We start from the raw sequence: 18175 nt of genomic DNA on the forward strand, positions 1-18175 counted from the left end.
GGCAGTAATTGGCCATTAGTTACCTGCTGTTAGCTGGCACTAAGTTTACAGCAACTGAAAAGTGACGCATCCAATTTAAGTCCCTGCAAATATCACTATACTGAATCTTTGCATATGCTGCATGAGCTGTCAGTAATAAAAAATCTGTTCTTAATTATTCTTCCATTTAATTTTTTTTCCTGAGTGGATGAGAATTTCATGTTTGCTTTGGCCAGAAATGTTTTAACAGTTTAATAGTCTATAAAATTCTGCATGCTTTTACAATCTAAGTTTGGCAAATAGGCAACACTTTTCTTTTCAAAAACCTCTCTGGATATTCAGAATGCAAAAATTCTGTTTAAGCTTAGAGTTCAAGTTGAAAATATGTATGAGTAATGTCAATGAAAATGTCTTAAAAGATTGCTGCCCTTTTAATAAATCAATGGATAGAAAGCTTTAAATACACATCTATGTTTACACTGTTTTAAAGACTGGAAATTATTGAAAGGTAGACTTAAATGATGCCAAAGAACCTACATTCTTTTCCATTTTCTCTCCTAAAGTTCCGTCCCCCCATAATAATCAGGAACTGTATTCATTTTTGTTTTGTTTCCATTGTATGGCACTAACTTTGCTCTGATGTTAGCACTGAAAAAAAGAAAATAGAAAAGAAATAAAGAAAGGGAGGAAAATAAGAATGAGGGAGGTAGACAGAACCAAATTCCTTGCATATTAACAGAATAGTTAAGACCAGTGCTTTTTTCATGCTGGTACTTTCCAGTACTGAGTACTGGCACCTCGCCAGCCCCAGCTGTGTGATTGGCTGGAGAGCAAGGTATCGGCTGAGTCTGGCTCTTCTTTTTTTACAAAAAAAATTCACTGGGTAAGACCCATCCCCAGTTATACCCTGGCTCTTTAATAAATTTCTCCTTTAATGCGTAGATTTCAGTTAACTTCTTTGATCAAAAGTCTTGATGAAGTGAACAGAAGATGTTTTGAAAGTTTTCTCAGCCCCATAGTTAAAAAAGCATAAAATTCCACCTACAGTGAAGACTGAGCTACAAATTTAAATATTTTTTTCTTTCCTTTGTCAATGTCATGATTCTTGCCTCTGCGGCTTTAGCCCTTCTCTTTCTACTTCATTGGCTAGCATACCTCTCAGAAACAAGGATTTTAAGAGACACTGAATAAAGCAGGGGACATTTAAGTATAATCTGCAGCAGAAAGAAAATGTTTCTGTTCCTTGGCCATCTGTTCTTGGCAACATACATTTCACTAGAACTTGTAAAATGGTTCACACAAAACAAGCCTACTGGGTTCCAAATAGGATTTAACTCACTTTGGTTGCCTCTCAAAGTAGTCAGATGTATCAGTGCTTAGAGCCCTTTTCTGTCCTTTAAACTGAAGACTCTGAATTTATGTTACGTTTGTTCCTTGGAATCAAGGCCTGTAGTATTAATAATATTGTTTTAAATGATACTTTACCATTTCTAATACACAATATTTTGGCACTGAACTGCATGAAAAGAAAATTATTGGCCTGGTAAACAAGTGATCAAAAACAAGGAAAAGCTACATTAATGCCTGTGATACTTTAATTACATCCCATTGAGCATTCAACCTGTGCAATGAATGAGGCAAAAGTCCGGTGAGGAAAAACAGTATGTGGTCATTTAATTAAAGTCTGTATCAAAATGCTTAAGTGCAAGAGAGTCAAATTAAAGTTGCCTAGAACACCTGAATAAAGTATTATGGGACAAAGAAAAGGCATTTTTCCAGGCTATGTGCTTTCCCTGGCTAAATGTCAGAGACCTGCTACAAACAATGGAGATACAGAGGTTTTTTTTTTTAAAGATGCAAAAGTCTTTTATGACGTAAAGTGTTATGCAGTCTAAATATAGAGGTTGCTGTCAGGGCAGCAGATACGCTGTACTTATTTTTTGATATTAGAGATATTTTTCTCATGATGTTTTGGAATGAGATGACAGTGAGTCCAGGTGTAGTGAGCCTGCGAGTTGACAACTGTTGATCAGTTTAGAAAATAATGTTGCTGTTACCTCATTGCCAATAATGTTTTTGCTAACTTTTATCTTTTCTTATGCTGGTAGTTCTGATTGCCGTCATTTTTGTTGGCGGTGCCTAGCTCTAATGCCATTTCAGAATTAATTTCTGACAGAAGTGTGGACGTCTTCCTACAGCAGCAGTGGGCAATGAACAGCGACGGTTCACCAGGGTTGACCTGTGGCGGGCTGCCGTGGCTATGGTTACTTGGGCCTGCATAGGTACAGGTGATTGCAGCTCCCATTGGCTGCAGATCACCGTTCCCAGTCAATGGGAGCTACAATAAGCCGCACAGACTAGGATATCGCTTACCACAGCTCCCATTGGGTGGGAATGGTGATCCCTAGGGAACGGGATCTGGCCCACAGGCCAGTATTTGCCCTAAAGAAAGTGTGCTAAATTTTTTTCAGATCTAAGTGATCAGCTGATGGAAGTGGTTGGTCTGGAAGGAGCCATGGAGATGGGTCAGATATACACAGGACTGAAAAGTGCTGGTAGGCGGCTTGCACAGTGCTCATCTGTTGTCATCAGGTAAACTCATTATTGAATCTTCTAGGTTACAAAAAACATATTACTACATATTGAATAAAATCAAACATTGAATGCACATGTGCTGAAGGCGGGTGTTGGCTGAATTCACGTATTTAAATGGTTTTCTTTTGCTAAAATACATGATAAAGTGAACAGAAAAATTCTTCTCTTTGGTCTTCACACCTTAAACTCATCTCTTGCCTCTTTGTGAGAAGAGGTTTTGTCTGGTGGTGACAAAAGAAGACTGGGAATTGATACTCCCGGGTTTTAATATTCATTGACTCTGAGTGAACTTGAACAAGTTATTTACATCTCTTCAACACATTTTAATATGTTCATAAAATGGGTATCCTAATATATGTTGCATCTGAGAGTTATAAATTGACATTAGTATTTGTAAAAAAATTATTTTGTTAGTCTTTAAAGTGCTACTGGACTGCTTTTTTGTGTTGATAGTGTATAGACTAACATGGCTTTCTTTCTGTTAGTATTTGTAAAGTTCTTTAAATTTCTCAGGAGCAAAACCCTACATTTTATTCTTATTCTGTATATTGAGCACTGATATGTCACCATGAACAAATATGTTGGTCTGAATTAGCCGTGAAGCAGGAGAATGGGCTACGTCATTTGGACAGTATTACCACAGTACAAAACAGGAGCACAAGTACGCAGGGACAAAATCAGAAAGCTTAAGGTATAAAACAAGTTACAGTTAGCAAGGGAGGTAAAAGACAGTACGAAGAGTTTCTCTACATATATTAGGAGCAAGAGAAAGAGAAGTAGGGTGACCATATTCCCATAGGTTAAATATGGGACACCAAGGGTGGCATTGTCCCAGCCAAAATGGGACAGATGGTTACTGGGAGTTAAGCAGTGGGTGCCCTGGGGGGTACTCCCTGGCTACGGCGGGGGAGGCTGCTGCAGCTCCCAGCTGCTGCATGTCTAGGAGTGCCAGGAATGGGCTGCAGCCCCACAGGGGACTTCCTGTGTCTGTGCTCTTCTAGGGTAACCGCAGCCTGGCTACTGGCTCCCCCAAATGGCAGGGAGCCAGGAGCCAGGCACAGCAGTTTGCAGGAGCTGCAGCCCCGGTCAGTTTCCTGAGTCCTATGAGCAGCAGGGAGCCAGGAGGCAGGCTCAGCAGTGCTGGTCAATTTCCTGGCTCCTGCAGCAGCAGGGAAGTGGGAGACAGGTGGCAGCCATGCCGATGTGGCTTCCACAAGGTGCAGGGACTGGGAACCAGGCAGCAGCCACACCTGTGTGCTCCCAGCTCCCAGCATCCATTCAAATACAGGCCAGTTAGTACCTTTGTTAGAATAAAATGGGATGCCTTCCTGGAGCCTGAAATACGGGGCTGTCCTGCCCAAAACAGGATGGATGGTCACTCTACAGAGAAAGGAAAGTTTTCAGCCCACTCCTTGGCAGGGAAAGCTAGCTAATAATTAAGGCTAAGGCTACACTCTTCCCCCCAAAAAACTGCCAAATGTGACCAGATAGTAACACAATTAATATTAACAAGAAGGGGAAGGACTGTAGGCCAAAATAAGGAAAGAACAGATTAAAGAATATATACATAAGTAAGGTGCATGTAAGTTGGGATGGCCTGACAAAATTACCCTTAGCTACTTAAAGAACTAGACATTATCAATTTTCTGTGAGAGTTTCTGGAGGGCAGGTTGAGTTCCTGAAGAGTGGAGAAAGACAAACATAGTACTTATCTTTTCAACTAGGTACAAGGGGACCTAGGGAACTATAGACTAGTCAACCTAACACAGATAACTAGAAAGAGAATATGGCAAATTATTAAATAATTAGTTTGTAAGCACCTCGATGATAATAGATCATAAGTAATTGCAACCATAAGAAATGTCCCCTCAAAGCCGAGAGCTTGGGTGGCCACCCAGGAATGATTCAAATGCCACCCATCTGAGCAGCAGAGCACCCACATTGCCCATAGCCAGCAGCATCTATTTCTGATGCTGGTGCACATCTGCATATGACTCAGTGCATGAAACAAAATTTATTCCACACCTGGCTGGAAAAAAATTAGGGGGAACCCTGACCATAAGCCAGCCTAATTTCCTTCTTTGACAGCATCTCTGACATATTGGATGCTTGAAGCTACAAAGGCGAGACACCTTGATTCTTGTAAGGCATTTGACACAGTCCCACATGACATTCTCTTAACTAAACTAGGGAAATGTAGTCTTGGTGAAATGACTATAAGATGGATGAAAAACTGATAGAAAAACCAAACTCAAAAAAATAGTTATTAATGATTCTTAGTCAAAGTGTGTGTCTGGGTGGGGAGCATTTAGTGGGGTTCCTCCATAGCTCTGTCCTGGGTCAGACCTGTCCTCCATAAGCTCTCACAGATATTGCTTAATATCTATTCAATATTTCCATTAATTACTTGGATAATGGAGCAGAGAATCTGCTTATAAAATTTGCAGCTGATTCCATGCCAGAAGGGATTGCTAGCACTCTGGAGGGCATGATTGGAACTCAAAACAACCTTGATAAATTGGAAACTGATCTGAAATAAACAAGAAGAAACTTGATAAAAATGTGCAACAAAGCTTGGTCCAATAAAAGAAATTACCTCACCCACCTTGACTCTCTCATGTAGCAATTAATACACTTAGGATAATCAGATACCCAACTACAAAATGGGGGAAATAACTGGCTAGAAAACTATACTCCATGAAAGAATCTGGTGACTATATCGGGTCACAAATTAAAAGTGATCAGATCCCTCCACAGTCTTCTTTTCTCATCACTAAACAAGCTCAGGTTTTTTAACTTTCCTCCTTGATCAGGTTTTCTAAACTGTCTATCATTTTTGTGTTGCAAATTTGTCCACATCTCTCTGAAAGTATGGTGTCTCTAATTGGATGCCATGTTCTGGCTGAGGCTCACCAATGCCAGGTAGAGGGGGAAAATTACCTCCCATATCTTAGGGCAGCCATTGTCCAACTGTGGGGTGGGACCCTATGTGGGTTGCAACCCTATTGTAATGGGGTTGCCAGGGCTGGTTTAGACTTGCCGAGCCCAGAGCCAAAGCTGAAGCCCTCAGGTTTCAGCACTGAGAAGTAGGGCTCAGGCTTCAATTTGGCTCTAGGTGGCAGGACAGGTTACAGTCTTCCAGCTGGGACTGAAACCCTTGGGTTGGGCTTTGCTCCTCCCATCTGTGCAGCTCAGGTCCCCCACTTCTCAGATTATGTAGTAATTTCTGTTGTCAGAAGGGGGTTGCAGTGAAATAAAGTTTGAAAACCATTAGCTAAGGGTAAGTCTACACAGCAATTAAACCCCCAAGTCAGCTGACTCACACTTACTGGGTTGTAAAATTGCAATGTACTTGATCCGCCTGAGGTTGGAGCCTGAGCTCTGAGATCTCGGGGGGGAGAAGGTGGGAGGCGCCTGTGTGTATGAGCAGGAGTATTGTACGTAAGGTTATGTGTACACATCAGTTAAATGCCACCATCTGTACACGTGGGGCTACAATATCTATGTTGGTACATACTATTACAGAAATTACTATGCCTTAAAATAAGTATGTTACTCTTTTGTAAGGATATCATGTCATATACCTGATCTGTGGTGGAATAGCAGTGGAAGTTGCATGCACCTGAGGGCCATAAATGCTCTGATGATTGCACACATCTGTTCTGTTCTGATATATTTCCATTCAAAATATAAGCTTGATGAGTCTTATCCAGGCACTTTTCTTCATATAATTAAATATTTTACTTCAGAACTAGCAAGTCACTGCCTATGCAAATTGATGGAGAACCGTGGATGCAGACTCCTTGTATGGTAAGTGTGCTTTTCTCAATATATCCTATAGAATTGGAAAAGAAATTTCGGGGGGTTGGGAAATAAAAAGCCTGTCACTCAGTTCTAATGATGAAATTTCCATTTCAGCTCTCCTTAAATTCAGGGGTGCTGTAACAATTTTTAAAGAGGGGGTGTTGAGAATTCTTGAACGAACTGGAAACCCTGTTTATAATGGAAACCACTTCAGGCCATAGGGTGCCACAACCCCCCTCCCCACACCATCGCACCCCTAGTTCCAGCATCTTTGCTTAAATATTAGAAACTGTTGCTTTGCAATGAAAGACGACTGTAACTATCAACACTGGCTTAGTTTAAGTTCCATGATTTCTGTGCACCCACACAGATACACAGCATGCCCACACTGTCATGCCAGCATAAAGAAACAAAACCTGTAATTTAATCATGCTAGTTCTTCTACAGGATGATTTGGAAGAAGAAGAAGAAGAAGAAGAAGAAGAAGTAGTAGTTTATTGCTATGCTTCTTATTTTAAATAGTAGGGAGTGTCAGATACTGTAGTGAAGGAAGAGCCATATAAATAGATGGATGGATGAAGACAGGACTTTGGAGCATCTCATGAGGTTTGTCACAAACGTTTTGGAGTTGTGAGGTACTGCATAATCTCTTCCAACAACAGATCTGCGGTTAACGAGCAACAGAACCTGTGATTTCTCAATCACTGGACTTGCAGAAGACATGCAATGATGTAGGCCACACCATTTTTTACAAGCCCCCCGCAACGTCTGGTCCATGGAGCACCAGATCCGTGTCTCCAGCCAAGAGCACCACATACCATAATCCACCCAGGCAGGTGATCCCTGGATTAACAGTGTGTCAAGTCCCATATTCTAATTCTGGTGTGAGAGAATAGTAAATTATTATTATTATTTTGCCGAGTAAAGTAGCCCTTTAAAAGTGTCATAAAAAGCATGTGCTCTTATGTGCAGCAGACTCTTTCCAGAATTACTGTATCATTCCTAAAATAAACGACTCTGTCCCCTATAACAAACATACTGTGACATTTATTTATTTCTGCAGACCATTAGTTTCATAAAGACAAATGTCTGTTGAATCTCTTTAAATTTAGTCACAGAAGACTTCATTGTTTACACTTATATTACATGAAATATTTTCCCTTATATTTCTGCTGAAAGAGTAGTGCTGGGCTCTGCTGTGTCATAAATGTTGCCTGACCTGTTCTGTGTAACTCCAGGCACTAAAACTACATGTGGCACCCAAAACGAAATCTACAAACCTTGTTAGATGTGTCTTGGTTCTCAGCGAGTAGATATTTATCCTAGGATCACATGAGAGGATGCATTTTTTAATTTGATTTTTAAGATTTCCAAGCCTCAGATTATTTCACATCAGAGTGTATTTTTTCATGGACCATGTCACTTTCTCTATTCAAACACAGTAAAAAAGGTTACTAACTATAACTGTGTGGACAAACTGTTTGAACCCCAGGGTTGCAAACTTCAGAAATAAAATATCAGGAGACTAGTGCAGAAATCAAGAATTTTTGTCCATAGTACAGACTTCATCACTAAAATGCCTTGAGGTTGTGCCTTGGACAAAAGCACAAGTAAATGTTCATGTCTTAAGAAGATTTCACCACCATGAACACACAGATGCATGTGCATGCCTGCTCTCTCTCTGGATACCTCTACACTTAAGGGGAGCTGAGTTCAACTGGCTCCACCATCAGCCCCAGTACTCCTCATTATCACGAGGAGTAAGGGAGGTCAGTGGGAGAGTTTCTGCTGTCAACCTCCCTCAGTGAGGACAGCCAGATAAGTTGATCCTAGATAGGTCAATTTCAGTAAGGTCCAGTTATGCAGTTGTCATAGCTGGAACTGCATATCTAGGATTGACTTTCAAGTCGAGTGTAGACCAGCCCTCAGGCTTTGTGAGGTCCCATGTGCCCTGGCATCTTTCCCTCTCCCTCCAGCACAGCTTTGATACTGTATTCTGATTTCAGGGGGCATAAGGCACCTAGGTGCTTTTGAAGCTTGCACCAGGCACAGAACTGCACCTTCAGGCACTTAAACATCTTGTACACTTTGGTTCTTCGTGCTAATGTCACATTTGAAATCCGACTTAGCCACCTGGGTCACTTAAACCCAAATTTTTAAAGATATTTAGGGGCTGTTGAAGTTAGGCATCTAAAGTGTCTTTAAAATGTTGGTCTGTGGCTTTGGTGAAATCTGCCAAAGTCTAGTAACATAGAGTCATGGTGTCCGACATGCTAGCCGCATGTGGCTATTTGACTAGCTGAGCGTGGCTAGTTGGCATGAACAATAAATAGGTGTTCAGACTAATGTGGCTAGTTCACTATAGAACTGGCTGGACACCATGGAATATGAAAGCTACAAATTATTATTTGTATTGTGATACTCCCTAGAGTTCCAATTACATATGAGAGCGCCATTGTGCTAGGCACTGGACACATACATATATCAAAAAAACAGTTCCTGCCCTAAAGCTCTTACAGTCTCAGTCCTCAGTATCACATTATGCTGCACGCAGTCAGGCTGCTATGCTTGTCTAGAGACCCACTGCAGGCCACCCACCTAGAACAAGTAGCAGTATTATTTTTGTCATCTTTTTGTACAGAACATTTCTTGTACAGGAGGAATTATAACATTAATGGTTATATTAAACATATTTGCTAATTAGCTGAAGAGAATATTTTATCATGGCTGACCCAGAGGAAGTAAAGTGACCTGAAATATATTTATGGTTTCACTTGATCTCCAAACAGATCATTAATAGTAATGAATCTTCAAAGGCTCTCAAGTTAATTTGATAAACTCCCATCTTCAGGCACCAGGATTTTGTTTCAAAAGTACTATTTCAATTTACCTACAAGAGTTTTAAAAACCCCTAAGAGTATTCTGTCTTCATTACAAAAACCTGTACTTTCCTGCCTTGGGTAAGTACCAAGTCTGACTGAATTTCAGGCAGCCAATATCACTAGTTAAAAATGGAGGAAAGAGCGAGTAATGGCAGCTGCAAGAACAGTTCCTCCATGAAGAAATGAAAATGACTATCCACGGGCCAGGACCGTTTAGGGGTTTGCAAGAAATGAAAAATCTCTGATGTTTGTCGCAAAGCATGTTACATAATTTGTGCCTATTGGTGCTGATAAGAATTATTTATTGAAGGAAACCTGATTACTAAGCCATCAGTTTTTTCTCATGATTAGCACTCATAATACATGGCGCCAGAGAATTATGCAAGTCCTTGTCACCCCTGGAAAAGAGGCTTGAATAAATGGATTGGCTTTTTTTTTTTCCTGTCCTTTATCACACTCTTAAAGGATAAGACAAAGCAGTAGAAATGTAGCATTTTAAAGACTAACAAAATGATTTTTTCAGTGATGAGCTTTCATGGGACAGACCCACTTCTTCAGATCAATGTCATTTCCAATACAGACTGACATTTATAAGTAGAGAGGACCAAAAAAAAAATGCAATAAAAACTGACAAGCTCATCACCAAATAAAACATTTTGTTAGTCTTTAAAGTGCTACATTTCTACTGCTTTGTTTTGTTGGAGTACAGACTAACATGGCTACCCCTCTGTTACTCTCTGAGGATGTTATCAGTGTTCCCTCTAAAATGAGTGCTTCAGCAGCCGCCCACAAGACACCCAGCTGCCACTCAGCTGATTAGCATAGCTCCCACAGCCACCCACAGCGTGCATCATTTGTTTCTATTGGTGGTGCACATCCACATAGGCCTTAGTGCACATAACAAAATTCATTCCACCCATGGATGGAAAATATTGGCAGGAACACTGGATGTCCAGGGTCCATTTCATTATTGAAGCAGCATCTAGGGCCAGGAGGAACTAGGGGCAGAACAGCTTGTGCCTCTTACTCACTCTGGAAAGAGTGTGGATTGCTAAGGGAGGAACCATAGGCCTGGTATAGATCCATTGCTTCCAGCAAGCAGCAAGCACAGAGGGCTGCAGCAGCTATTCCATTCCACAGAGCTCTTGATGTATTAGGTCTTCATTCCACTGAATCCAATGGGACTTTTGTTCCTGATTTGATTGGTATAAGGATTGTGTCCTGGCTCAGTCGTGGTGGATGGATTGTGTCCTGGCTCAGTAGTGCTGGATGATAGGGGAAACTATCTGCTACAGTTAAACAGTTAACATGTAAACTGATGCCAACCTGTAAAAAGTTTCTCTTGTTATAAGAGTTTGCATGAATTTTTCTGTCTAGACCAGATGTAGGGGGGTTCTGTTGTTGGTTTGTTTTTGTTTTTGGTTTGTTTTGTGTTTTTTTTTAAGGTTCAGACACCTTACAGTGCAGTTGGACATTATTTTTGCATTCACTGCTATGCTGTGCATTAATTAGTTTTGTTTATCTATGCATAATTTTTCTTAATTTCACAACAGTAGTTTTTGTAATTGACAATGCAATTTACTGCATGTGTGCTTTCTGCACCTCAGACAAGTATGCTAACATATAATGCACCTATCTTTCCAGTTGAAATTGTTAAGAAAAAATTAGTTGTGACTAATTGCCAATTAATTTGCAGTAGCTTGTGGGAGGGGGAACAATTGCACCTACTAATTAAAATTTAAAATATTCCAAAGTGTCATCTTTAGGTGTCTGTGGAATACATAATTTCCATTTTAGTTCTGTGCTAGAGCTGTAAAAGCCCTGAGCTTGACAGCTCTATTAATTTAAAAGCTCAGTGATACCTATTAGTACAAAGCATGAAAAAAATGCTATTAATCATTTATTTTAATTTTGCAGCTCTGTCATTTACTCAGTATGCTTAAAAATTATGGTGACACCATAATGTTTTCCAATCTACCTGTGTGAAGGGGAAACAGATCACGCTACTTAAGAGAGATACTATAGTATATTATTAGAGCTTAATTAATGCCAGACTGATTAGATGTGATTGCATTTTGCAGAATAATATTGTTAAGAAATTGTTTTAAAGAACTGTCACATATAGCTCTATTTAAAGCCATTGGGCAGGATCAGGGTAGTTTGGAAGAAAGGTACACAGCCTAAGTCAGGAGAGAGGACACAAAAAGAGCTTAAATCTCACCTTTATGCTCTTCTGATGCTGTGGCTTCTCTGTGCTGGGTGGCCCAACCTGTGCACGGTGTTAGTGCACCCTTAATGGCTGTACTTTTTTGCCCATCTGCATCTGACCTCAGTCAATTTTTGGGATAGATGTGAATGATGCAGGGATGCCCCAGCCACTCCTGCTCCAGCAGCAGGGAGGGAACACAAACCTCTAGTCCAGGGGTGAGCAAACATTTTACGTTGGGCCCCACGTTTTGTCCCTGCAGTTACCAGCTCCTTCCCTGCCCCCTGTCCTGCACCTGTCTAATGTGATCCAAACCAATGGAAATTTTAATTATGTTAATATGAAAAATAACCCTTTGGTCATGTGTAAGAAAATAAGTCTGTAGAATGTAAAAACTTTTTTAATCAGTCTATAAATGTGAATCCACCTATATAAAACCAGTAACATATTTCGACGTTTTTAATTAGACAGATGAGCTTGAGACCCAGTAGCTGATCGTGCTGTGCCCCCTTACGATATTTCATGCCTCTCTGAGGGAGCCTGGCCCTGCACTTTGTGTGCCCTGCTCTAGACCTTGGGATAATCCTGAGAATGTCACAGCCATCCCTACAGCTTGCTGCTCATCGTGTGGAGCCAAGTGGCCACCTGTACCGATATACATGGTCTAATACGTTCATATTTTAATTTAGGTTTGTGTCCTCTGAGGTGTAGCATTTGCTGTTAATCCAAATACTTTAACCAAAATGGGGAGTATCATATATATTTTCCCTTGTGTCCAGATTAGTGTCTTAATTTATACCACCACGTTCTGTTTTCAGTGGAAGGGCAATGATGAACTCTTATTTAAGTTTTATATGATGTTAAGAACAGGCACATAACTAGCACTCATTGTAGAGTCCAACAACATAAAAGGAAAACTGATCTAAGAAACACAGTTAATACATTAACCTTATTACTCCCTAGAGTATTTCATTTCCTGGATGCATTGTGTTACTGTGGCTTTAAGGTACATTTGGAAGCCCTGACCTGCTCCTGAATAAAAATAAATGTCCGTTTTATGCATTTGTAATCATTTTAATATCACCAACTCAGATCTCTTATTTATTAGCAAACATTACTATCTTCATATAGGGAGCAATTTCAGCTCTAATTGTCAGAGTTCTGCTCTTCTTTAAATAGGGTATAGTTTTCCTTCGATCATATCATTAGATGCAAGTATATCATTAGATGCAATTGGGCTACAAAAATGATTTTAAAATTTCTAATGCTAAATTTTCCCTGGAGCCATTTGTTGAGATCACAGCCCTGTGTATCTTCTGCATTAGAAATACAAACGGCCACAGTGAGATTTTGCTTCCATTGAGGTGAGTGGGAGTTTTGCCAGTGATTTCAGTGGAGCTGTAATTTTACTCATAGGCTGTGTCTACACTATCTCCCTACTTCCAAGGGGGATGCTAAGTAGGGCGTCGGGAGTTTATTAATGAAGTGCTGAGGTGCATATGCAGCACTTCGTTAAGCAAATTCCACACATACACGTACACACACACCCGCAGCAACTTCAAAGCTTTAAACTCAAAATTTTGAGGAGTAAAGGGACTTCGAAGTACCCTGGGCACATCAAAGTGCCAGCAGGTGAGCTGCGGCTAGGCGCAAGCTGACACTTAGAAGTTTATAACCTTGAAGTTGCTGTGGGGGGGAATTTGCTTAATGAAGTGCTGCATATGCAGCGCAGCATTTCATTAATAAACTCCCAACACCCTACTTAGAATCCTCCTTCAAAGTAGGGAGGTAGTGTAGGCACAGCCATAGAATTCTATTCTGACCTTTCACCAAATGCCTCAGAACCTACTAGTAGTTCTTATGGCTGCTTACAGTTTCCTATTGGGTGGGACTTTGTTTTCTTGTCTGTTGAACCTACAGTCTCCAGCAAAGCATGAGGAAACAGCATTTGCACCATTCCTTGAAGTTCAAGAGGCTCTGGCTCTGATATGCAGTGTGTGAGCCGAAAACAGGATCTTCTTTACTACTTCCAAACCCAATCATATTACCTCCAGGGCCGTGTCTATGAGCAGATGGGAATAAGGGGACTTTGAAGTAGGTGGGGTCCTTTCGAAAAGGAGCCCCATTGGGATGAGCCGCGCGGCGGCGAGCCGCGTCAATTTCAAAGCGCCGCGGCCGCCCGCATGCTAATGAAGCGCTGAATATGCATTTCAGCGCTTCATTAGTAAACTTCGAAATGGCCATTTGCGTGGCCATTTCGAAGTTTGGGGCTAGTGTAGACGTAGCCCGGGAGCGGTATAAATGACAGCAACCCAGGAGATAATTTCACAGGGCCAGGTCTTCAGCTGGCATCAAAGGAGTTATACTGATCTAGTCCTTGAATTGGTGCTCAAGTCTAGGCTGACTTTGAGGAAAAGAGAATCCAAATTTCTTACTAACAAACAAGGTAACCTAGTAAAGTTACATATTAGGTTACAGTGGAATGAACACATGAAGAGAGAACAAAAATTCACAGTTAAATAAACCCTCTCACCCTGTTCAAACCTGTTTCTGTCTTCTTGGATTGTAAAGTAAATTCCCACCCTCACCCCCCAAGAAAAGGATTATTCTGTATTTTAATGAGCCTCTCCACATGATGTACATTTTTGTTTCATTACTATTCGTGAATGACAAGTGAAGAATATTCATTTTACCTTGAAAATGTCAGGTATGCACTTTGAGAGAGAAAGATTTTGTCATTTTTAATGAGGCAGTGTTTCTTTTGAAAGAAATACCCATTTCTGATGTGGATACTATGCAAGTGACAACTGATATTTAATAAGTGATGGTTCTTGTATTAGTTGCAGTTCACTAAAGAAAATGTCTCAGATTGCTTTTGAAAAACTCTTAGTGTCAGTAGCCCAAAGGCAAGATGTGACCTTTTTATTACATAATGAGAATCATTTATTATCTTACAATGTATCTTAAAGTCACAGACAAAATGCCACTTTGATAATTGCTTTCAATTAGCTCTGAGCATAGCATACATTCATAAAATGTCTTCTCTAATTTAGACTTGAATTAGAGAAAATTGCAGACATAATATACTTTAAGGTTGTCTCATTTAAGGTGATTCGTAGTTTTATATCAAAGAAATCAAAATGAGTGGCTTTACAGCAGTCTTTCAGAGTGTTTTAAACAGGCTTTTCAATATTTGATTCTATTCTATTACCAATTAATTAACAAATTAGAATGCTAGTTCATCATTTTTGACCTTTTTTTCTCTGTTAACTTTTGACTTTCATTCCTAATGGCTATTTTGAAATTAAGTATCTCGGCTCGTGTTAAAAGAGACGAACAATCTGATTAGGGAAATAAATAAGGCATGCTATGGTATAGTGCAGGTCTTAATAATGGGAAACCAGCTTGGAGTCCCCAGTGGAAAGTGTGTCCTTTCTTGTGTTTCAATTCTTTTTCACCATGCGGATATGTAATATTCAAGTGACAAGCAGTGATGAAGTGGCATGTTTTAAATCTCATGCTTGTGAAGTAAAATAGCTTATTGCTGTATTCTTATTATATATGATGAATAATATGGATATTATTATCCATTATTGTAGAATTAAAATGTATGTATTGTAACTCTTACTATAAATGTATTTGTTTGTTATAGAAGGAAATAATAGGCACAACAAAATGTACTTCTGTATCTTCTGAAACTTCAGAAGCTACATTTTAAGATTTTTAATGATTCAGTCTCTTTGAATATTTTAAAAGTACGATAAATAACTTGAGTTAGCTAAAGGGATAACTGATATTTTTTCTTTCCCTTTTTCAGATAAAAATTACCCACAAGAATCAAGCCCCAATATTGATGGGACCTCCTCCAAAAACTGGTCTATTCTCCTCCCTTATCAAAAGAACAAGGAACCACAGCAAAGAATAAGCCCATATAGTGTGGTTCGTAGAAAGCAAATGAACAACGCTGGGCTTTGGAATATTTATGCTGGAAATCTTTCAAAAGTTTTAGAATATCCTCAACTCACAGAATCCTGGAATTTGGTAGAAGAGTTTCTGTGACTGAGCTAATGTAAATTTATGCTGTTAGAAAAAAATCACTTTTTTAGGCATTTTGCATGAAGGAAAGCAGATATTTATATAGAGTGATATGGCATATTTTTGTTGCATGCATTATCATTTACTAATTTAGGGATAATTCTGCCATGAAACAGGAGGAGGGAATGTTCAGGATAATTTGATTTATTTGGTAAGATTTTATTTTTAGTTAATTCTAATGCAGTAATCATAATCCAGAGATTCTGTGGTTGCCCTCTTGAACCCAAGCATCTTCCAATCAGCAGCTGATTTGACCTTTTATCACATAAGAGCTTGAGAGTTCACAGGTCCCATTAACTTGTCCTTTTATGCTTAACAACTCTTGACACTCTTGTGAATATTTTTCTTCAGTAATTTAGCCCCACAGAATAGTATAGAATATTTTTCTTTGCTGTCACCTCTCATGTTTCAAACATGTATGCATGTGAGTAACTTTACACACACAAAGTCCCATTGGATCACGGACACTACTCACATGCTGCTAACTACTCACAGTTTGAGAAGTCAATGCAGGTTTGCTTAAGCAAGCACTACCGTGCTGGGGTTAGACAGAGATTAAATGTAATCCTACTTACAAAACTAGCCGGCGGTGTTGTTAGTTGAAGCATTAAAACATTTGACTCGGCTATAAATCTTTGTAATATGTCAAACTGTAAATCATCTTGCATATTGGTCAATAGTGCAGTATGTATGCACATAAATAACCAATCCACATGCCTAATAAACTGCATTTCCCACCAAAGATTTAGTGACGAAGGCTTCAGAGAAATGGGTTAATACATAATTAATCATGCACACTGGAACACATATACTTCTGAAAATTTACAATTCATTGATTATAGGAAAACCAGTCTATTAATTGCAATTTACATACTCACCTTTCATTTGTTTTGTGCCTTAATAGACTGACACACAAACTTGCTGCTTCACAATTAAAACCATTTCTAATTTTGTTGTTATTATTTACATATTTCCAACATCCCTAATTTTCTCATGCTCTGTATTAGTCTCCTTAAGGAAAGGAGTTGTTCTTAACAGTTTTCTTTCTAGACGTTGCTACCTGAAATCCAAACAAATCCTATTATAATAATTTGGGAAACCATTGTTTAGGTCTTCATTTTCTCAGCCTCTGAGCGACTTCTTAACAGCTTGGAAATGGCAGCACAGTTCTTATTGTGTATGGTTCTGTCAGACTGTCTAAAGGTTAGGCCCAAGAATGGCAAACTTCTTCATTTTGCATATAAATTTACAATATGGGTCTACAGTTACAATTCTTTTTAATGCAGTTTCGACATTTTTCTTTGTTCAAAATGACCTGCACCTCATCACTGCATGTTGTATGTTCTCAAACATTCCATCAGGCGGCAGAGGATGGGAAAGGAGGGACTGGTTGCAATGCATGATTTATTAGTTTCCTCCCACCTTTATCAATACATTGAAGTGCCAATGAGTTATTCAACCTCTTTTTCTATAGATTCATTCATCCTTCAGAAAGCAAATAGTATTTAATCATTCTGCTGTGCACGGTACTGTGCATGGATTTAAGTAAAAGCTGCTACCGTTTGGTTCCTCAGTATGAGTATTCCATGTATCTTTTGTATATAAAAGCTACTGAACAAAAGGCAGTGTACCACTGGTGAGGATTACGTATATGAAATATGTTCTCAATGTTCTGTAAACATTAGGAGGCAAATACCAATTAACATTAAGTTCAGCATCAGCTAGAAAAATGAGGTGACAATTATTCCTTAAAATGAAGACATAATTCATCATTGCTGGGTCCAGTGATGTAGGACTGGAGTATCACTTGTTCTTGGATATTATTTGCACTCGTTCACGTACAAAGAAAAATTGGTTGCAGAAGTTCCTGCATAGTTCCATAATTACAAGGTAAAATAGTATTTGTGAAAAGAATAATTGGCTTTATAAAATTAGTGTTCTAGTCATAAATATTTTCACATGACTTGACATAGAATTTTCTACTGTTGCTATTCAACCTTTTGTGTCAAAACATGTTTAATTATATCATTATATAATGTGCCCTTTAGGATAATCTCATGAATACTGTATCTCTGAAAAAAAAACAAATAAAATGGTGCATAGGCTATTTTTTAACCATGTATGTCATCATTAAAGTATCAGCCTGTGACTAGGTAACTGTCAGCTATACACTTTTTCATATATAAAAGAATAGATCAGCTTATATATACACATACACCCACACATCTCCATTGTAATAGCTGATTTTTCTCATGATATCTGTGCTCAAGAGGCTAACTCATGGCTGACATGCTCCCTGATGAAATACAGTAGATCAGTCCCTTTGCTGTACAGTAGACCCTTGATTTACACGAGGGTCTCTCGCATAACCTGAATTTTGCGTAAGTTGGGGGCAGCTGTTTTCCTGGTGGAATGCCCGTTCTGCAGCAGAGGAAGCAGCAGCAGCACTGGAGCTCCTTTGGAAAGGTAAGTCCTGGGCTTGGGTTAAACCCGGTGGTGGTTTGGGGCCATGGGAGGTGGGCAGAGGGGTTAAGCCTGGAGTGGGTTAGGGCTGCAGGGGGGCATGGGATGGAGTTGAGCCGGAGCTGGAGCTGGGGGCAGTGTCACTGGGGTG

General features: G+C 39.5%; 1 protein-coding gene across 1 annotated transcript in view; it reads left to right on the forward strand.

Moving 5' to 3' along the window:
- Positions 1-17639, forward strand: part of DGKB (diacylglycerol kinase beta) — a 481053-nt gene extending 463414 nt beyond the window's left edge. Inside the window, exons 23-25 of the mRNA XM_074986201.1 lie at positions 2451-2571; positions 6324-6384; positions 15284-17639. Coding sequence (XP_074842302.1) covers positions 2451-2571; positions 6324-6384; positions 15284-15391 — 290 coding nt within the window. The 3' untranslated portion in view covers positions 15392-17639. The remainder of the gene's footprint in view (positions 1-2450; positions 2572-6323; positions 6385-15283) is intronic.
- Positions 17640-18175: the final 536 nt, after the last annotated feature.

The sequence above is a fragment of the Carettochelys insculpta genome, chromosome 2 (assembly GCF_033958435.1).
Source record: "Carettochelys insculpta isolate YL-2023 chromosome 2, ASM3395843v1, whole genome shotgun sequence".
Classification (NCBI taxonomy): domain Eukaryota; kingdom Metazoa; phylum Chordata; order Testudines; family Carettochelyidae; genus Carettochelys; species Carettochelys insculpta.